At 37.2% G+C, this 23,505-nt stretch overlaps 1 protein-coding gene across 1 annotated transcript in view; it reads right to left on the minus strand.

Moving 5' to 3' along the window:
* The window catches only part of LOC132203343 (uncharacterized), a 50,960-nt gene that overhangs the window by 13,769 nt on the left and 13,686 nt on the right, over positions 1-23,505 (minus strand). The window contains exons 2-3 of the mRNA XM_059631057.1: positions 15,396-15,539; positions 7,400-7,540 (exon numbers count right to left, since the gene is read on the minus strand). Of these exons, the coding sequence (XP_059487040.1) occupies positions 7,400-7,540; positions 15,396-15,539 (285 nt within the window). The remainder of the gene's footprint in view (positions 1-7,399; positions 7,541-15,395; positions 15,540-23,505) is intronic.

Genomic DNA, 23,505 nt, shown 5'->3' on the forward strand with positions numbered 1-23,505 from the left:
TTTCAATTAAATTATCCTGCAAATAACTTGAAATTATTGAACAGAGAGTTAACTGATTTTATTAATATTTTTGAAGATTGCATTAAAAAATATTGAAATTAATTTGATCCTAGTTTTTCCCGTCTGTAATTTTCCGTACCTTACCCGTCGTCTCATGTTACCAGTACATGATATAAAAATAAAAAAACCGCCACTAGCAGTTTGACAATCAATCATTTTCCTTCACTTGCCAAGGGCGACCAGCGCATTTTTTATCCACATTTCCGAGCAGCGCTACTGTTTGTGTGATTATTTATGGTCTGCAATATCAACACACTGCGCAAAACAACAGTAGTTTTATGCACCGCTTGCGGTCTGTTTATTTCAAGACAGTGAAAACTTCTCTCTGAAATACATTACATAGTCTGTACAGAATTGCGCAACTTTTCCATCCGAGCGAAAAAATCTTTTGCTTTTCACATTCAACTGATCGATCGGGAGCATGTTTTGCTGCGACGAGATCCAGAGCGTCGTCGTCATGCAAAAGTCAAGTGGGTACAACGCGTGCATACATTATTTCCTTGACACTTTGCACAAAACGCGCTTTTTTATTTATGAACCCTTTGACGCCGCCTTCCAAAGGAGGATTTATAGCCTCAGGGGAGCAGAAATTGTCGCTTTTTTGAATAGAAAAAAATGGAAGAGCGCGAGATAACGCACGCTTTTCAAAAGCGCTCGGTGAAAAATTGAACAGCAATTGCGCTGGAAAAATCTCGCTTTCAGGGCCAAGAGGTGAAAGGCCTGCGAAAATATGAACAATCTAAAATTCAATAATAAACCCCGTGAAAATTTGCACAGCCGGTCATTTGGTTGGGAAAGCGTGCGTGGAGAAAATAAAGCTCAGAGACACTTAAAAATTATATGCACGGGGCTTACTTAATTTGGCTGGTGATGGCGAAACAAATATTAACTTGTCAAAGCGACACACGCACCTGCTCCTCGGCCGGGAAAGGCGCTGGGAAGTTTCAGGTGTGGCAAGCGCAAGGCATTATTATCTGTGCGTAAAAAGGCCTCGAACGCCATCGATACTTTCCGCCTGTTTTATTCGCAGGCAAGGAAGGCAAAGGGTGATCAATTTTCCGCCGAGCAACGCACCTGCCTGCTGATAAACTGCCGCTTTTCGCCGCTGCTCATTTTCAATTATGTATCCATCACGCGGTCGAGATTATCAGGTGTCAGACGCAGAAAAATGGGGTCTCTCGCATTTCAAGCCTCGCAATTGAGTGGCGGTTTGCGGTTTTTGCGGAGCGAATGATTAAGCGAGAAAAATCTGGAAAATTCGCTTCCGAAACGTTTTGCGTCACTCTGTGATTTCTCCTGACGCGGATGCTTCATCCCTATCGTGCCTCATGGGAAAAGGCCAAATCTTTTAAGAGGATTATAACTACGGGATAATGATTATGACGAACTTGGAACATTTTCTAGATAGAAAAGTCGAGAGGATTAAACAATTTTTCATTGTCTTTTTGTGAAGACTGACATTTCAGTTAAATCATTTAAACACTGTTTCCATTTAACACACTATCAAATAATAATAAATAATATTCATAAAAATAATAATATTAATATAAATTATTTCAAACCAAAAAATTTTTTGTTTTGATAATTTCGTTATTGAATTTACATAAATTTAATTAACATTGCCATTATTTATGCGCTCTTCTTTGGAATAGTCTACTCAAGTCTTTATACAACGCAATAGTAGACAATTAGTAATTTTAACCAATTAAAAACTTGATTTGACTATTCCAATAAAGATTCCTTAACAGGCTATAATTTTAATTAATTTAAATTTAAACTACTTGCATATTTAACAAACAAATTAATACAATATTTTTGTAGTCACACGTATAAGAAATGTGTGCACAAGAAAACCACTTTAATAAGAGAATCTTGTTTTGGTAGATATACGTTTTTCATTTTTAAGCCATGCAGACAAATCCAAACTCCATTTTTAATCTATTGAATTTTGAAAGCGGCTTTAATTTTGTAACTTGTTAATTTTGCAATGTTTTATTTTACATTTTGCACGAAGATTAAGTCGCCTGAAGAAACATGCAGCGGTGTGTATTGTTGTGCAAAAAGCAACACAACAAAGCAGGTGTCAAGTGTTTGCTGGCGCAACCGCCGACTGTGTGTGCAGCTCACACTCGAGCGCGTTGCTTGTTTTGTCGGGCAGCTGCAGCGCAATCGATCTAATTATTCCGACTCCATTAGGAAGCGGCAAACAACGCAGGTCCGCCGGAATCACCCTCGCAGGAATCATTAGTCGCCTGGAGGCACCTGCAGAACACTGGCTACTTGTTTGGGGAATGCGGAGTCGGCCGGGCATCTCTCAATCCGCCACCCCGGAGCGAAAACACGCCGTTTTAATAAATCAGCTCGCCAACCGTGCGAGGCGCGGATATCAAATTACTGAGCCTGTTTTCCCCGTTTTCCCCGCTTTGTTCGCTTCACACCGAGTTTAGTTACAAAGCTGAATTGGCTTATTTGCGAATTGATGCTCTACCCTGGAGTAAAAATGGCATGCTGTGTGGAAAAATAATGTAGAACGCAAAAAATTAAAAAAAAAGTTGAAATGAAATTATTTTTTTTATAACAGGTGGAAATTTAGATTGTTTTCCTCCCAGCTAAATAATAAGCATTTTGCAGCATCATATAAATTTAGCACATTTTCAGGTATAAATCAAATAATTATAATTTAAAAAAAAAAGGAAAATATTAATAAAAATAATTTGATGTTAAAAGGGATTGTCATATTTTGGCCGATTTCACAAATATTTTGCAAAATAATGAAAGAATTTCTTTTAGATTTTAAACAACCTGTTTATGTGAAAATTATGCAAACTTTTCCTGAATCACTCGTTAAAAAATTTAATTTTCACAAATTTTCATGAAGAACTTAAATTTTTAACAGCATAAAAAACTCAGGCAATATTTTTCCTAATATATTTTATTGATTCAATAGATTTTTGTTACAAATAAAATAAATTATCCTTGCACTTAACGGCAATATTAATGACCGTGTGCCTTTTGTATGTCAGTCAGTGTTGCTGGGGAAATTTTCAAACTTTCCCCGTAAATATGTTCCCTTTCATCCATTCTGACGCCAAAATTGAATCACCCTCAACATAAATTGCAGAAACTTTGAGAACAACTTTGCCAGAGCGCCGGAAGCGGCACGTTTGCTGCATTTTCACGAGCGGTTCGCTTCTCTGGGGAATCAATTTGGGCAATTATAATCTGAGGCGTTGTGGAGAACACCGTCGTTTCCGGCTCGCCCGCGAGACCATCCGTTCCATCATTAATTCTCCACGCACAAAACGCATTTGAGAGAGCGACGCGTTATTACATTTGACGCCCACGATTATGGGCAGAAATAAGCGGCAACTTCTTGTCCCGTTGGCGCATTCTACCGCAGCACGGGTCTTTCGGCATAAATACTCATACCATTGGGGCGGAGGAGAAAAGGCCGGTTGCGTGACGCGCACCGTTTACTCGCCTTTCTCCGAAAAACACGCGAACCGGCCGGGAAACCCTGAGCAACTCGAGAGCATAAATCTGCTCAGGGTGCACTTCTTGGCTCCGAACACTAAATCACTTTCCAGCTTCGTCGCCCATCATGTTCTGGTATTTATGGACGCTCGGACTCTTGGCTCTTTCGGGAAGAAAAATTGCTCATATACACACTGGGAGGAAGTTATTAATCGATTTCCACAACAGGGAAACGACCACTTCACTGTTTGGGAACTCGATATGAATTTTTATGTCTACGTCAACACGCACCTGCAAGTTTTTTTCCATATTTATTTGAACGATTTTTGGCAAGCAAGGACTTTATTTGACTTTTTTCTTTACTTTGGTCTAGTTATACGCGAGTTTTTTTTTTATCATTATTTTATGTTCGTAAAGGGCCCGCCACTTCATTTGGCTTTATTTGAGGTCATTAGAGGTCATGTGATGATGATCGCCGTTGGCAAGTTCCTGCGAATCAATAATTGAAGGCGATTTTGCTCGCATCTTTCGCTGTCCTTTTTCTTTTCCAACCGCGGAGAAGCTGTTGGCAAGCGGAGCAGGCACGAACCATTGCTGATCGATTAAGCTTTGAGGTGCACTCACATGCCATTAACGGTGATTCCTGTCCGCGGCAGGAACGACCATTGCTTGCAAAAATACACTCACGCTTCTCAAGTTGCATGCGCCCATTAAGTAATGTAAATGAAAAGCAGGACATCAGTTGGCAATCCAAAGTTTCGCCATTAATGGGAAATTTGCATTAAACTGTAATGGTGTCACGATACTTGAGCACCGAGTGGTGTTCTAATATTAATGTTTATTGGGAACGGACACAGAATCGAGTTTCAGAGAATTGCATAAAAGTCTATAACTGCTGTAAATTATACGGATGTTCTATTGACTAATTTTGTAAATTCAGATTTGAGCTTCCATTTTATGTAAAAAAAAATCATTTGCAACTAAATAATAGTGAGAGTTATGATGGAATCAAATATAATTTTAATCTTACTTCATAATTTTTTTTTCATTTAATGATTATATTTTCTGTATCTCTAACCAGAATTGTAGAAAAACTAGAGTGAAAAAACAATTTTTCTTCATTTTTCTTAAGTTAAGAAAATTGGATTGAAGTTTAAATTTATTTTGTGAGGCAAGCTCAAACTTTCTTGATTTTATTTTTCGCATTGCATTGATGCTCAAGTAGCTCCATCCACATGGGTGCACGTGGCCTCTCTAGCGAACGTGTTATCCATCTCGATGGCGACCTGGCCGAATTCCTTGCGGCAACGAAACGTGACTCCATCACTCAGGTTCTAGGATAGAAGAGGATATTCCTGCAATAGGCACTCGGTGGTAATGGCACGACGTTATTAAACCTGGCTGCCATCAGCGGACGTGCATGTGTGTGCACAGGGAGAGAGACAGATCATCAACGGTCGGCTGTTATTTGAATTGGAAATTTTATTGGATGCGGCGTGACAAGAGCACTTGAGTTGCTTTCAGTCAAATGATTGAGAGTGCTGGCGGAGAGCAAATGTATATTGGAAAATAGAAAATATCAATCTGGTGGAGGACTGTATGTTTATCTTTATTTGTGAGCAACAAGATAAAATTAGGTAGTAAAATTTATATACATAAAAAGCTTTGGTTTTAATTACAAAATTGACTCGTCTTTGAGACTTTTACTTTTGACCTTTGTTCTCTGGTTCCACTTTAAACTTGAATTTTTATTATTAGATTAGAATAATAAATTTCCAAAATGTTGTGATTTTTATGGTAAATCAAGAAAAATGAATAAAAATAAGGATCATTAAAACTTAACTAAACCTTCGTTTTGTCTTGTAAAATACTTTTAAACGCAAAGTGCGCGTGGTGAATTAACCTTTGGCCTTTTCTATGAGGTTGAGTTTTTTTTCACGTTGAGTACTTCCAGCATCTTAAATCTCCAAGGGTTCACATTCAATTTTCGCGGGAAAGTGGCAGCGCGAGCTGTTTTTGTGTTTTTTTTTTTTTGCTTCGCGTCGTTTATTTATTCACGGGGGCAAAAACACCCTTGACAGGGAAAAAGCTCAAGTGGGCGCACCGAGTGCATAATTCTGAAAAATGAGAGCACGCATTTTCATTCCCGGTCTCCTGAGTGGCACGGCGACGTCTGCTCTAACAAATGGAGCACATCTCTTGACCTTTCTCGTTGCCAGCGTTTTGCATTTCGCGAAACGGCAAACGCTCTTTGAGAGGCAGGCGCTTGCCTAGAAACGACGTAATTAATTCTCGCTCAAAATAAAAGAACGTAAGTTGCCTTTAATCGTTTCGCCAATTTTACTCTGGAACCGGCGCGAAGTTATTAAAATATCAAAAGGCACTTTTCCCGCGGGCCTTCATCCATACGGCTGATTAATGCGACGTGCATGCTCTTTTTAATTGCACGCGCAATTTCCTACTCATTTGGAAAATTAGTTTTTCTTTTCACAGCCGCAACACGAGCCGGACTGGCGCGCCGAGTTTATTGTTTTGCAGACGACGGGTCTTTTGTTGGGAATTAAAAAACAACATATTATGCGGCTGCAGAAGCTTGCATGATGCGTGGAATTAAATTTTTGCCGTTTTTTTTTCGGACGGTTGTATCACATTTATTATCTTGTTCATGTGAAAAGTACACGCAGATTAAAATTGTACATCATGAAAACTCTTGTGTATATTTTAATTCTTAAATATTATTAGTATTTTGATTCAATTTCAAAATTTTTAATGGGCATTTTTTTTGATTAGTCAACATAATTATAAATTTTCTTTAACTTCATCGAAGAGATAAAAAAAATTTTCGCTCTATTTTTTGTAATCTGGTTCATCGTTGCTGTTATTTGCTGGAAAATTTGCACCTCTACAGCCATTTTGCACCAATTTTACAACACCATTCGAAATGCAAAAAATGGATGCTACACCTGCCAGTGGCGGGTGGGGGGGGGGGGGGGGAGAAGAGGCCACAGGTACGGCGCGCCGACCACAGAGTTAAAAATTCAGCAGTCGGGGCGCTCGCGAGCTCAATTAAAAATGAATGTCCAAACAGAAGTCTGAAGGGCCTTTTGCTGGAAAACGCGGCGAGCGAAAATTGCATCCCTCAATTAACCCGCCCGGGCTGTGATGAGCAGCGTTAATTATGGAGCCCCCGCCAGAACAAATTGCGTCTAAACGCTTTATGTGAGAGAGCAATGAGCCGCGAGCGCGATCGAAGAAAGATTTTTCGCTTGTTTGCAGGGCAGAGTGGCAAAAGATTGCTTTCGTCCTGAGCAAGCTAGAGCGGTTATTAACAGTGCAATTACTTTCCGCACGCCCTACCCGTCGCCTCTGGCTTACTGTTAGCAGAATGAGAAACAGTCAACACCCCTATCACGGTGTTGGTTAAGATCTTTCCATAGGGTAACAAATTAGAATTATAAACTCACTGTGGTTATATGAAAATTTTTAATCGATAATTTGTGTTGCAAAAATTATTTATTAATATTATATTATTTTCAATTTTAACTTGGAAAATGAAGACTTATGCCATCAATTTATTTTTATAAATGTCAAAGTAATAATTAAGTATATTTTAATTTATCTATTGTTAAAAATTTTCACTCCTTCCCCTGGCAAATTTTTTGTTACACTGTAAAAGGCTGAACTTGAACTTTAAACTGATGAATAAAAATTCGCTAACAAAACTTTCAAAAATTTCATTATTTTAAAATATTTTTTGAAAAATAAAAACATTTACCACCAATTCATCAATATCACTCTAGTGTGCAAAAGATAAATTTCAGGAGTTATAGCGAAAATTAAGATAAGATATGTTGATTGTACTCACAGACGCATTTGACGGTGCCGTCAGAGTTGTAGACGGCGGTCATCTCAAACCTGCAGACGCACCGGTTGTCCCTGCACTCAGTGTTGTACAGCACGTTCTCGCATTGCTCGTTGAAGTAGCAGCTCTCGTTCACGGACGCCTCTGCAAGTCACAAGAAAATTCATGAATTATTCATCTTAGAAGCAATTTTGCGATTATGCGGCGCTGTTTTGCGGCTGCATCAAATGCTAATGAATGTCTGATTGAAGTGCACCAGCTGGTTAGCATTATTTGTTGTCGGAAAAAAATTATAGAGACACACAATATGTGCACTGTTCGTGGGGCATCGAGTACACCGCGTAATCCGATTTCGGTTTGTCGGGCGATCGACTGAACGTGGCCGTTGATTAATTGCGGTTTTGGGTTACCTAGGTTTTTATCACCTGCGTTGCGACAGCCAGAAATAGCATGACATTTACAGTATGAAAACAATTTTAGTTTAAATTTTAAATAGATATTCAATTATAATCCTTGTCATGATTTCATTTTTTTTTTAGATTTTTTTTTTCAAATAAGTTTTCAGAGGTAAATAAAATTTTGAATTCTGCAAGTAAAATGCGTCTCAGTTCTTTGCGTAACTTTTTTGTTTTTTAAGATGACAATATGCACTGGCTTCGCATCCATCCACCGCCCGGGGGAGTAAATTATTCACCGGAGCGCGAGGCAAGTCGGTCTCGGAACAGATGAAAAATTCAGACGACAAATTAGGTTGTAGGTGCAGCGGCGGCAGTAAAAAAGTACACAGTTTTGTTTGCCACTTATCTCGGCGGCTCAGCCGAGCTTTGTTTGCCGTCCGCGCGCGTGTTCCAGGCCATTCCGTAGACAAACAAGAGCCGCTCTTCGGGGAAAATCACCTGCAGCTAGGCTCGTCCGCCCGCCACCTGTGACGCCGGCCCGGGCGACACACAACGCCCAATTTTTTCACCATCCTATCATCAGTCCTGTGCCAAAGCGGGTTCGCATTTACATGCAAATTACTCGCCACTTTGCTATCAACAAAAACGCATTTTCGGTTTTACTGCTCTGGCGTAATGAGAATGTAATTGCCCACGACGGTGCTATTTTTCCTGCCGATTGTGTGGCGCAGAGTCAAAGAGGAGCGTTTCAAATGGAAATTTGACGATTTAGTATCAGTTTATTCCGAGCCTAATGGTTTTTGAATTTGTGCTCTGTCTGAATATTGTGTTGTGATTATCAAATTTATGGTCAGGGATGAGGTTTGTGACAAATTTTAATACATAATACTTTTTTAGGGTGAAAACTATTATGCGAGGTCAATTTTTTTCGCCACTACCACTTCCAAAATTTGCTCGCCAAAGCATGATCCGTATCTTCCAATTATTTTTGTTATATTTAAATAAGCATCGTTACATATTTGTGAGAGCTCTCCATATGAATTATTTGTAACCTAAGGATCACATACATAAAGGTTGAACAATTAATTATTCATGATTTTGTTAATTTATTAGCAGCTATTAGTAGCTTTTTGCATTATTATTATTGTTGTTGTTTATTTGCCCAAATTTTTACGTCACATTGTTTACATTCAACTATTGAAAACAATTTATTTGAAAAGACATTGGCTGCCATTGGGGAAATTTGAGAGCTTTTATAGTGGCATCAGTTTTTAAATTTCTCATAAATAAAATAATTTTGAGGAATTTTGACTTTACGAAGAATTTAAGATTGTTCATATACATTGAAAGCATAAATTTCCCAATTTATCCACACACATTCAACCGTGCCTTCTGAATCTTTTCAAACCCAATCTTTTTTTTGTGACCGAGTGAGAAAAGCCACTTTTTATTCCTGACAGCGCCAAAACCTCCCTTGGCACAAAGTAAAAGTTAAATTTTACGTTTTCGCTGGCAGTAGCGTAAATCTTTGATTTATACGCTCTAGAGCTCAGGAGGGAAACGCGCACCTCATATAAAGAAGTCTCTCTTGGGCGAAATAAAATCACGGAAGCATTGCTCGAAATATGAATTTCCACCAACTTAAATATTTCATTAAGGAGCAGCGTTTTGCTGCCAGAGGTTTCCGCGTGCAAACAAACATTTGCTCTTTTCATTATCGCCTCCAGGAGAGCTCTCGCTCGTTCTGTCTTTGTTCACCATTAATAAATTAACTCTTTGCAACAAGACACGCGCCGAGAGAGGAAATTACAGAGTGCACGGCCGGCAAAAAACAAAGTCAAACTTTAATCCCAAAACGGGTCCCGGCGGAGTTTGAATCCACTCTGCCAAATAAATTCATCGTAGCAGACTGAGAATGAAATAAAACAGCGAAATGAAAACAAACTTTCACCAACCCTCATAGAAATTTTTGGAGCGAGGGAGCACAAATCTGTGAAAAGCATATTTGGGCGAATGTACACAAGGGGCGTGCGTCTCCAATATGTTGGCACGCCAAAAATTCTTCATATGAGCTTCTAGAGTGGAAAAGGGCAATATAAGCGAGAGAGACGCACCTTTTCTTTGAAGGGCCTTCTTTGTCCTTTTCCAGCGCAATTCTTTTATGCGTATACAAATTCAGAGATATTAAAATGGAAAATTCGCATGCGGGAACGAAATGTATGCGGGACTGTTGTTGTGTTTTGCGGCATTATACGATTATTTGGTTTGCCTTCGTTGTCTCTCTCTCTTGTGGTGAAACAACAAACGGACTGGAGATTACTCGAGCCGATTATTTTGTTTTTGTGCGAGCGACAGGAAAGTGAAATAAGTAGTTTGAAATCGATTTGCATGCCGTGTCGGTTGACGATAAAAATTTAAACCGAGCCGTGATTGATTGCGCGGTTCTGTAAATATCAGCCACTGACCTTTGGAAACTTAATCGAATGTGAAATGTGTGTCGCCTGGTCGAATGAAAAACTGCTAATGGCGCTTGCACTAATGTTGCGCTAAATCAAAAACCGCTTTATGTGTACTAGTTTACTGGTTATAAATAAAATTTAAATTAAATTTACCCGTTTCATACCAAAAGTAGTAGCAGTGTATTTTTGAAAACATAATTTTATTTCACTTTTTCTGTATTTTATGCTATAATGATCGTAATAATTAATAAATTTTAATTGCTAATAATGCGTTACAAATATTTTGTCTTTCATATTTTGCTTTTTAAACATTATAACGGTTTTTACATGCTGATCACTATTCATTGTAAAATAATTTATGAAATATCATATAAATAAATTACTTCATATTTAAAAAATTTATTTTGTCAATTAAAATTAATGCAAAAAAAATATATTGATAAGAAACAATTTAAAACGAAAATAAATTTTAACAAAAAAATATTTGAAAAATATTACATTAATAACATTTTTTTATTAAATTTACAAGTAAAAGTAATTTTCATAAAAAAATTATACTGTGCAAAAATGTACAACAAATCTTTTATTGATGAATGGGCACATATTGCAGGTGCAATGAGCTGCATTAACAGCCTCTGAAAAACAAAACCACCATCTATTATAGACCATTTTCCCAATCCTGCTGCTGGTGAACATAGACCGCTGGAAATTAGCCTTTCGCGCAGCGATAAAACATTTCACGAGGGACAATAACAGAAGGTAATGGTGTATCGCGTTGTCTGTCCGTCGGTCCGTCGGTCCGCGCGGCCAAATATTTCTATTAGGACGATCGATATCCTTGTGCGCCGCTTTCCTTTCTGTCTGTCTCTGTTTATTGTTTCGAATATGTTCGTTCTGGGCCAGTTTACATTTATTTGCTGCGAGGAGTGCGGCAGTGAAGGAAAAAGCGCACCCTTGCCAACTCAGAGGGCCAAACATCGTTCCGTAACTGTTGGGAATTTTGGCAGCGGCGCCGCATTTTTGACCATTAGTGGTAGTAAATTGCAGGGCAGTTTTAATTTTCCTTTCCAGCGAGCGCCCGAACCCCTGCTGGAATTAGGAAAAAATTACTCGAGAGTTGACTTTCGCCTTTTTCGCTGAATATATGGCTGCAGTCAGCGGAAGATTAATTAGATGAATAATGAGAGAATCTTGGGTGGGAGAAAAATGTATTGTCAGAAAGTGAATATTCTAGATGTATAAAAAATGTACCTCAACAGGGGGCTTTCAAATTTCAGAAAAAAATATGACAAAAAGCTCTGCATTAAGGTTTAGCATGAAATATGACAAAAAACGTTATGAGTCTTGCAGTGACCATTCGTCAAAGAAACATTCAAAGTAAAAAGAAAATGGGCTGATGCTTTTTATATTTAAGATTTCTCAATGATATCATAAACTTCATTTATTTTCCCAAAAGTTTTCAAATTAAAATTTCAATAAACAGAGATTGTTTTATTTTATTTTATAATTATAAGAAAGAAAGTTTGAAAAGTTTGAGAGAAAATATATCAAATTTATGAATTTTATATTCCTGCAATTTTTAGAATCTTTTCACGGAGGAAAACGTTCAAAATTTAATAAGAATTTGAAAGTTACTTTTGGTGCTTCGTTTAGATTAATATAAAATTTATGACGAGTTTTGCGCAACGGTCTGGATAATACAAGCCGGCTGTGGATGGCTGGCATGCATGTCTGCTTCGAGTTTGATGACTTTGAATAATTTCTTGTCGCCAAACAGGATGCCGCCGCCGCCGTTGTCGGGCGCGCGTTGTTCCAGCAGTAATTATTATTACAGCTCATTCCGCGCGCATTTACTGCAAGAGTTGATATGAACGCGCGAGAATATTGATTCAATGGAGCTCGCTTGAAACTCGTCAAAAGTTATTGGTTCACGGATGGTTCATCCATTATCGCGCGGCAGCTTTCAATTATGCCTGCAAATCGAGTTGCTACGTGACACATTCTGAACAATGATCGACAAAATGGATATTGAGTCTCGCAAAAGCCTGCAGGTGGATTGATATTGCTAAGTGTGTATATTATATATCGTAGTATTGGGTGCAAGCGGAAATTTGATTCAGTTGCTATTCCTTTACGTTTTCAATATATTTGAATATTAAAAATAAGAGGCTTTTAAATAGCACAAAATAAAAATGACTTTTGTAGTTTTAAATCAAATTGAAAACATACAAAATTATAGTGTAATCAACTTATTATAATTATTTGACTTTGAGAAATATAAAAAGGAAACCACCAGACTTTTTTTATAAAATTTTTGATCATTGATTGTCATGCGTGAGTTAAGAAAAAGGCTGGCAAATTAATTTTATTTAAAAGACCTTATAACCTAGTTGAAGTTGATTTAAATATTATTATTATTACTATTGTATGAAAATTGTAACAAACGTACTTTTAATTCAAAAAATTAATTAAAATTGACCATAATTAGAGTCCAAAATTGTCAATTTGTAACGAAATAATCTTTTATACTCTTATTTAGATTTTGTAATGATGCAGCAGAGTGAAATTACCTGACAGTCGTTGAACAATTTCTGATTGTTAGTTGCACAACAAAGGAGCTGTAATGTATTGATGCATCAGGCACCCCACTTGACTTTGGGAAACGAGCGAGTCTTGCGTGCTACCGCTGCTTGTTTCGAATCTATACAGATCTGCACAACCTGCAAACCACCGAGCGGCCGAGCCGGTCTGGTAATTGGGCTTGCAAATTGGATCATCAGCCAGGTCATTTGCGTATCAATCGGGTAAATTGCGTAGCGTCCGCTGAATAAATTTAATTGAATCAGCAGTTGGTCCAAAGTTGCCACCTACATTTTCACCGCGAGTGTCATTTATGTCATTAGGAAGGGTCTTTGTATTGATCGACAATGTGGATGATTCCACCCTTGTCTAGTCTGCGAGTCTGGATGAAAACAACTAGTTAAAAGATACGACGCCGCAAGGCGTGCGAAAGTGAGCTTTTTAAAGAAACAAGACAAGTACGAGATTAAATTGATTGCTGCTGGGCGAAAGAGAAAAGAGATGCTTTCCGTAATGGATGGGCTTGGGTTTTATTTCTCCGAGCTACGCCGTGGTTGCAAAAGCTTTCAGCCAAGAAAAAAACCACCTTTCTTTCAACCAAATTAGCCATAAAAAAATTTGATTACATTTTCTTTGGGTTTGCTTCTTTTTAAATTTTTTATTCATTGATTTTAATTTCTGATAAGCAAAAAGATCCAGCATGATGTACTTAAATTTTATTATAGACTTGTTTAAAAATTTCAAGATAGTGACGATTTTTTTTTACTCCGCAAATATCATGTAATAATTCATTTAAAGATCATTATAGAATCAATTTTGTTTTTTTAATAACTTTTTAAATAATTTTTAATAATTTAAAAATTAATAGATTTGAATCTGACAAATTCAGATTTTATACTTAAAATTCTAACAATTCGCTTTCGCTCTAATTGAAACTGATCCACGTGACGCACACCGCGGACCAAAGTCTGCAAAGCTCAAAGCAAGTTAAGACCCGAACAATTAGCGGGAGTGACGCAATGCAATAATGACAGTCGGTTTGCAAACTACAAGGGATCCGACGGTAACGAGATCAAAAGCGGGATGGATTATGCATGCCTGGTTTGGGTAATCATCCGTGCCGGAAATTGTAAAGCATCGCCAGGCGGCCTTCACGGTGAGCCAATTTGGTTGGACGGCTGATATTTTATGTATTAATCCCGGCAGCAGCCGAGCGCACCACCCACTCATGTAATTAAAGCAATAAGCGCGCGCTTTTATCCGAGCTTGGCATCGGCACGCACCTCCATTTGCATTTAATCGAACCCGGGGATCAAGTTTCGTCGCATTCGGCACCAAAATTTGTGCAATTCGCCTGTGCAAAACAAATTGAAGGCGGGCTCGAGACTCTGCGTTTTAATTAAAGGCACTCAAACTTTGCGTAGATTCCGTTCTTTGATATGTTTCAAAGTTTACATGTTCGCTGACGTTCATTACAAGACTGGGATTACAAGGCTTAAAAGCGCGGTCCTCTATTCAGACTGAAGTTAGAACTTGTCTGTTAACTCATCTGATGTATAAAGTTTAGATCTATTATTGGTTTAACATACATGAAAGGGAGCTTGTAAATTACAAAGGATTACAAACGCATTATAAGATTTTAATGTGAATGCAAAACAATCAGATACAATTTTTAGAAAACATTGAAGTTTATAATTATTGTTCATTATATGTCATAAAATTTAATATCAGAAAAATACTTACAATCTCTTGGCAATATTATTGAAATAAACTAATTTTGTTTGCAATCACCAGTTTTGATAAGATTGATGTAGTTAATAATTAATTTCTGGTGGCACGAATTGAAATCTGGCTTTGATTTAATAATTTTCATCAGCGACGAAAATGTAATTTTCACATTTCCACAGTATAAGTGAATATTACAAATTGAAAATTTTCCATTTTCAAATTAAAAGATAAAGATTTAAGCAAATTCCTTTGAAAGAGATTTATTGCAATTTTTATCACTTGAAATTAAGATTTAAAAAATTAGGGCAAAGAAGGGCCCAGCCGGTTTTTTATTCAAGTTTATCAAAGTTAAGATTTAGCGAACTCATGAAAAGGTAGTTTCAGATAAAGTTTTTATAAAATTATTTTGTTTTGGCTCTAAACATTAAAGATGAATTCGTAGAAGAAAAGTGTAATTTCAAGGAAATGATCGATTTCAGCAAATTATGTCAGAAAATCATTTTCTTTTTACCTTGTTGTTATGTAAGTCCAATGCACCAATTACTAAAATATTTTTGAGTGAATACACATACAGAGCAGAACGTGATCGACAGAACAGCAAAGGGTGTGTTATATAAGTCTGACTTTTCACTTGATCGTGTACTCGAGGGCATTGCTTTGCGAGCTCCGCATGAAAGGAAAGAGAACGTGATTGCTGACGGACTTTTGATCTGGAAAGGAGCGGACTCTTGAAAAATAACTCGTTTCCGGAAAGGAAATAAATTGCCCGTGTCTGCATGCATATGTTGAGCAAAAACACAATTTGTAATAAACTTGAAGCAACTTTTTACTCACCTCTGCCGCATCTGTCTATGTGATTAGTGACTTGAAATTCTGGCTTGCACTGGCAGGTCTTCTTGGATGGGTCGCAAAAACCACCCCTTACCCCGCATTCCGATGAACTCTCGCATCTGTCGCCGAACTTCTTATCTCCCCCGCCTGTGGACATCAACAGAAACTAATTAGTTAAATGCGATGGTGGACAATTTATTAAATTAAATGTTTTTTTTTAAACAAGTATTTTCTTATTTAGATCAATAATTCATGAGAGCGCAGGGAGTAGAATTCTGAATGGTCATTTCAGAATTTTTATCAGCTTCGTTTCGGAACGTTTGTTTCCAATGGGCATCGATCGGTGTAGAGTATGCAAGAAATGCGCTAAATAAAATCGGCGTCGTTGGCACAATTCTCCGTTGTATCGAGTGAAAGAAAATGCGCAACGAGCATGAAAAATTTCCCTCACGCAGACCCTCATGCGATTGCTATCCATTCCCAGACTGAACATTTAATAAGAATAAGGTCACCCCTATAAAAAGGAAAGAGGGAATGTCTATTGAACGGATATTTCAATCCACAATTGGACTCTCTGTTGCTAACTGCGGCTTTCAACTTTTCCTCCACTTGAGCATTTTCACTTTGCTATTGCATGCAGGAAGACGTCCTTGCGCGCGGAAAATTGGTAGTAATTTTTTTCTGTTAGTGACGAAAAAATCTGTTGCTGCAATACTAAATCAAGTATTCTCAAGTTGGAGTAAAGTAGTTTAAATAACAAGTTCAAAACTCTATAAACTTGCAATTTAATTCATTTGCATGTTGATCAAGAAATATTTAAGGTTGCCAGATTCTTTATTGGCGTATTTGAAAATTCTGTCACGCAGCCACTCAGGACGACCGACAAACTCTCCTTTCCGCGAGCAGACGGGAAAACAGATCGTAAATTTAAATCCGCGTCGTAAACATTTCCAGCAGCGGCTCTTATAATTGGCAGTAATTCTGCACCACGCTCTAATGGTTTTGTGCTGTAGTTGAAATTACACATTCGGTCTAAATTATTTTTCAAGCATTGAAAACGTAGTCGGCAAAGGTGAGTTTACAAAGCGGACCGGCGAGCGAGCAAAAGGCACGTCGGCCTTTTACGATGCATGGTGTGTACCAATAAAGCAAATGAATTTCCTGCATGCATTCAAAGGTGCCTCCATGTATTGAATTTGCGTTCCAGGCTCTGGGGAAACAAAAGAGGGGCAATGTTATTAGCGAGCTGGCATATTTATTGCAGGAGACGAGAAAAATAAATAAATCAAACACGAATTACCGCCAATAAAACACCGATTCATCCGCAATAGTAAATCAAAACTATAAAATGTGTGCATGCGTCTCGTGTTATGGGACGATTTCGGATTTTAGTGCATCCTTGCCAGGAGTAGTAAAATTTCTGAACCGAAAACGAATTTCACGCACGTTTCGTAATCCGGGAAGTGCAAAATTGTGTTTGGGGTGCAATCTAGAGACGCCGCTTTTGAGCAAACGACGCACGTCGACTCTCGCCTGATCCCAGATGATTACACCCATCTTTCTGCGCACAAAGGTCTGCCAGCATAGCCATATTTCATTCTGCCGCAGAGAAATTCTTATGGTTATTATTGAATGCAAAGATTTAGAGTTTATTTCAAAATTCGGAAGTTAAAGGTTAAAAATTCAACCCTTAAAAACAAGATCATGGTTCATACAGAATCTAGAAAGAAGTAGAAAACTTTAGAAAAAGAAACTCTGGATTTTGAAAATCAACCGCTCTCTTGATGAAAGTTTTTTTTTATGGTAGGTTCCCAAATTTAGGCCTGAAAAAAATGGTAAAGGAAAATCCACCGGTTAAACATTAAAAGATTAAAAAAATGCAAGTTTTTTCTGAAGGCTAGAAAATAAGCACAGGGAAAAAATATTTTAGATATTTTTAACTGTATTATGTTTATTTTAATAAGTGGCCTGATTGTTTTGAAAACTAAATATTGGATCAGTTAAGAAAAATGCTGAAATTATTTATCACAAAATTGTTGAAGTTTTATCAATTTTTTTTTCTCAATTCAAGAAAGGAATAAATCTTAAAATGAAAAGACCTTTTTCCTGTCTATTTTTGAACAACTTTCCAAATCAAAATTTGTAATATCTCTTATTCTAAAATATTATAATATTGTGAACTGAAATAGAATGATGACTATCAACGTGAAATTCTTTTCTGATAAGGGCGCAGTTGTTTGCAGGAATAACGATGGAAATGAGTTCGGCATTGAACTTCTTTTTCTTTGCCCTTTATCTGCACGCAGGGGCGAAATAAATTAATCCTGCTTGACCCAAAGAAGAGGAGTTTTACGGCACCAATGACCGTTTTGGACGCGTAGAAAATAATCGGCTCGGAGCATGAAAATGGAAACACTTTTTCCTTTTCCGTGAATCAAAATGACAGGCTTTTTATTTTCGTACCACAACCAAGCCACCTATTGGAAAACGGAGCATAAAACAGATTCGACCGGGTGGAAAATATGTCCCCGTTGAATATTATCTGATGTTATGCGTGGAAGCAGTAGTTGTTTCGGTGCACGAGTGTCACCAAAAATAAGTGGTAAAAGTTGCGAGGCGTTGCTCTTCGCAAAATGAAAGGCCATACAAAATCGCAACCCAATTGAGGGGAAGGGACGAAATCGCTTTGCCGTTATAAATTTATGTAATAATGCATTGTATTGACTGATTTTCAATGAGGAGGAAGCAATTCGGTGAGAAGAAAAGGGCGTCAGGAGGAATTTCATTAGACGAAAGCGCCCGTCGAAAAGAAGCGCCACTCGCGCCAATTGATTTTTCTCGGCCGCAAATAGACACGCATTTGGTGTCAACGTGTCATTTTCACTGGCCGTGTCTCTTTTGATAAACTCGGCTCGCGTAACACAAACACGCTCTCGTGGAGCCATCTGAAGAAAAACAGGCTCCAGGGGACTTTATCACCAACAGGGAGACGAAAGGGCGTGTGCGCGGCGAGGGTTCATCCGCGGAGGGAGAGAAATTGATACCAGTCCTAACTGCAGCAGTCTCGCGATGGCATCAACATGTTTGCGTCACTTTCACTCACTTTTGATTTCTTCTGTCTGTCAACCTGCCACGCAATTCGCTTTCGGGCGTGATAATATGGCAGCACATTTTCTAGACATGCAGTATCTCTTTTTTAGAAAATAATAAAGATCATTATTTTGCACAAAACTATTGTGAGATTTGGTGCATGAACAGTAATAAAATAAATTAAACACTATTATTTACATATTAACGTCAGTAAAATACATTTTATTTATTATTTTATTTTATTTAAAATTGCAATTTATTTAAACTTATTTTCTTAATTATATATTTATATGGAGAAATTTTTGTCCAACTTGCTATAACTGGTGGATAAGTTGAATTGTATAAATTAAGCTAGTATACTTATTTAATGAGTAAACATTGAAAAACTTATTTTATAAATTCTAGCAGGATTAATGTGTATTTACAACAATTAATCAAATTGTGAGATTTCTAATTATCGAAAGAAAGAGTTTTTGAAAAATCCATTTCCATTTTCCCTTCTCTCACTAAACACAGATGCTAATGTTCCTCTAAAAGAAATTTTCCTCATGCCCAAGTGTCTCCCAAAACGCTTTCCAATTCTCTTCCCATTTCCCATCCGACCAGAGTGCAGATATTTCAATAGATTGCGCCTTGTGTGCGGAAAATGCAAAGCACCCTTCCATAGATTGCCCATATATATAAAAAGAGGCCAACCCTCTTTTCACGCTCCACTCTCTTTCTTTTGGCGTGTAATGAGCGCAAAGTGGTTGATCCCCCAAAGCCTGTGTGGCGCTCAACATTAAAAGTATAAGGAAGAGCGTCCACCATTGTGCAGCTATTCACCCTTGCCACCCTTGCGTTCGCCTGCGCGATCAATTATTATTTTCTGTTTCGTTCATTTTGCGTGCTGACATAATAGGGCGCGTTCAAAAAAATAAATTACGCTGCACGCCTGCATGGTTGCGGGCCACGAGCTACTACAGGGAAATTAATTCATCAAAAATTCTTTAAACACTGGGCTAATTTTCATCAGCCGCGACTGGTTGTGGCTATATCACGTCGTAATTCACTACCCGTTTCGTGCAGGAAAAGCGTTTCGAAAGTTGTGTTACCTTGTAAAACACAAATTAATTCTTGATATCCCGTTCTACGCATGCTGTTAATTTAATTCAATAAATATTTAAATCAATTAGTTCGTATAAATTTAAATACAGCTCCAGTAATCAGTTAGTATGAAATAATTTTAGTTGCAAATAATATTTATTGATATTATTATCACTGATTTCATTTAAATTTAAGTTAATTACAAAAGCTGATTTATACAGTAATTAAATTTTTGTAAAATAAATGTCTACCAATTGATCAGCCTTCAAGAAAGAAGTTTGTCAGTAATAATTAATAAAACAATTGTTGTCCTCAAAAATAAGCTCAATTTCGGGTTCCTAGCGACAGCCAATATGATTATAAGGATTTTTTTTGTTTCTTTCTTGATTTGGGGTTTCAATGTTGATTTTGCTTATGATTTTAATGATTTAATCTTTCACTCATGGAAATCCCTTTCAAAAAGCCATTTAAAAAAAGTCATTTAAATGTGATGTCTACCTTGATGCATACATTTTTAAATTATTTTTCATTCTTTTTTCAATAAAGTTGCCATCAACTTTGGAATTTTATAATTCATCGCTAAACCACGGCCAGCAAATTTGGCAAATCCAACGTCAAAAAGCATTAACCCCAATTTTCACGTCTAAATCACAGTGCATCACACGCAAATTGAATTAATTTTAGGAGCCGCCAAACATTGTGGCGCAATTTAATCCAATAAATTCGCCGTTTGACCCGCGGCAGCATTAAATTTTCATCATGAGCTGCTGATGATACGGTTTATTATTCCCGAGGGTCGTAAGCCGCCGCGGGCGCTTTCGAATGTGTCGCGCGCTCCGAATCGCCACCGCCGGCGGCCAAAAGATATGCAATACATTCGCCCCAAACAATAATGCATGCACAAGACTTTGTATTTTTGTGTTATGTGTCGCATGCCACGCTGCCGACGGTTCTGTTTAACCCGCAATGGGTGTGGTCTCCACTCAGCTCCAACGGGGTGGAAGAGGGAAAAAATTCGCCGACTGTTTTGCATGCCGGGCTTTTCTGCACGGCTTATATTGACTCACTTTGGCTGGCGTCGGTTTGCTTTGCCACTCGAGTGAGTAAAGCACGTTAAGTGAGCGATTTTCATCAAAGGGCGCATTGTGCGATCAAACTTGGCCAGTTGATTGTGAAGTTAAAACTTAATACTTGGTTGATAGAACCGAAAATACTAACATCTTGGATTTTAATCAAGATTATGGAAAATTGATTTAAAGCTAAATAGCAAGATTAGATATTATCACTGGCTCTATGACAAATAATGCTGAGTTTAATTAATTCAAGCTGAATTCAAGGAATAAATTTTGAATTTCTCTTGATCTTTACATCTGATCAGAAATGTGATCTGAATGTGAAATTTATTTAAATTTTAGTATTATTCTGACATTGTTTAATTCAAAATAATACACTGTCAAAATTTTTCAATAAAAAATACTGCTTCATTTAAAACAAAATATTTACACATACTCTCAGAATGGCTTGTGTTGGTTAATTTTGTTACTGTCAGCAGTCTTTGTCTTTTTGGCTCTAAGCAATTTTCTAATTTTTTAGTAATAATTTTCGTTGTCAACAATAAGGGATTATTTTTTTTAAAGAGTATCCACTACGTTCTATTTAAACCCATAAAAAAATAACCAGTTAAGCAAAATAGGTCATGTTTAATCTAATAAACTATTTTTGAGTATAAAAAAATATTAATTATAATTATTACTAGGTCATGTTTAATCTAATAAACTATTTTTGAGTATAAAAAAATATTAATTATAATTATTACTATATTTGTAGTAAAAAATATAAATATTCATGAAATTCAAATAGGTCTTTCATTATACAATATAAATTGATATTAATTATTCATTAATATTAATTAATTAATATTATTAAAGTGACTTTAATCATACGAACCTCCTACAATTTTTAAGTCGCAAAAAATTTAAATAATGTTCCCTTACAGTAAACCAAACTTAAAAAATTCATCCTGCATCATCTTGTGTGGTAAGTGTTGCACAACTTGACTCACAGTAATTAGCGGTTCTGTGGTTAATTTTAGAGGTTATCCTCTTGATAAATTATGCTTCTTAGGTGTCAGCAGGCGGCATCCAAATTTGTTAACATAATAGAATCCAATGGCCTATTAGGAGGAAGAGGAAATACCTGCCAGATCAAATGAAATACCATAAAATATTTTTTTCACCTTTTTCGTATCACGTCACGAAACTGACGTGAGGGAAAAAGCACAATAAAAAGTGGGAATTTTGTCTGTTATTTGCCAGCGTAATTATCTTTGAGTTAATCGACGCGTGTGGAACGTAAGTCAATAATTTAATGTACTTATGGAAACGTGCATGAAGTGGCGCACTGGCCCAGCGCATGGCAACGCCATTGTTTCGCTTGGAAACCTGCCGTGGAAACCTTTTGCGACAACGGTGTCTCCTGGGAAAGGTGCGCGAATGCGAAAGTTGGAACTTAACGGCGCAATTTTCCGCACGACTCGCGCAGTTGTGTGCGTTTCTGCGACCGTGCACCGTAACAAACTTCCTGGCCGGATAATTATGATAATAGGCGGGTCCGTGCAGTTGAGATTGGATTAAAGGAGGAAAGCTCAAACTTTGGTCTGATGAGGTCGGGAAACAAATTGGGTTAAACCGATACTCAAAGCACAGTAGATATACATGAGGGTGCTTGAAGAAGTTAATGAAGAACATTTTTAGTTTGCATCTTTTAGGAAAGTAGTGAAGTGTGATTTATATAAGTTATCAATTGATAAACTTCATTTAGTTTTGAGGAGAAATTTAATTTGTTACTTTTAAGAAAATTGTATTGGGATAAACTTTGATGGAGCTATTAAATGACACAATTAACAAAATTTCCCATGAGGGGGGGGGGGTCATCCTTGTGTGTGTTTTTTTTAAATAAATTATGACTACCTTTTGCCTTACAGTAGCTAAATAAATATTCAATTTTCCTGCTAATAATAAATTTCCTAAATTTTTTCTTTTTTAATATTGACTATAATATATTCAATATATAATATTATTTTATTTTATTTCCTGGAAGTTCTCAGACTTAAATACCCTTATTGCATGACCTAAAAATGAAACAAAATCCAACTAAAAATGATTAAAAGTGTTTTGTTTTCATTGCTATTTAAGATCCCTTGCTGATATAAAGTAACTGTTTCGATTATGATCTTGCGAATGGGTTCAAGATCACATTCAGGATTATGACGGCCCCCAATCAGCACCACCTGTTAGTTTACGGCGAATAAAAGCTCTGCTAGAAAATGACATCGTTTTTACTAGGGTATCGACTCTCCCTTTCCCTCCCAAAAATGATATAAAATTTTACTGTCCATTCACAGCTCAGTTCTTTTTCTTTTCCTAATATTGATAGTATTATTTTTATTTTATTGAAGAAAAAAATTGCAATTTCTTCATTCCGAAATGAAATGCCTTGATCACGGTTCACCAACAATATAATATTAATTCTTCACTAGACCTTTGTAATTTGCAAGAAGGAAACTTAATCGCCTCGAACTCGTCTGGCAGCGCCTCAAAGCGCATTTCTCGCGCAATAAAATTCTGGCTCAAGAGACCGCGGCGCCTAATTAAAGAAGCATTATTTCAGCAACAATTAATTTGCACCCTGAGGCAGTCAGAAGCTCTCAGATTTCATCTTTCGCGGCGGCATGAAAGGAATTTTATCGCGCGCCTCCCTCACTGACGAAATATGCAAATCCCCTCCGCATGATTTATCTGCGGCAGCTTTTCAGTTTGAATAAATTGCTCGCGGCGGGTTTAAATGCCGCCAAATTACAGCACTCCAGAATTGCATAATATTCCCGAGGCAATCTGCGGTGCGAGGGAAGAGAGAAGATGCAAAGCTCCGCTCATTT

This window comes from Neocloeon triangulifer, unplaced genomic scaffold (assembly GCF_031216515.1).
Source record: "Neocloeon triangulifer isolate White Clay Creek 2 clone unplaced genomic scaffold, ASM3121651v1 ptg000017l, whole genome shotgun sequence".
NCBI classification, from domain to species: domain Eukaryota; kingdom Metazoa; phylum Arthropoda; class Insecta; order Ephemeroptera; family Baetidae; genus Neocloeon; species Neocloeon triangulifer.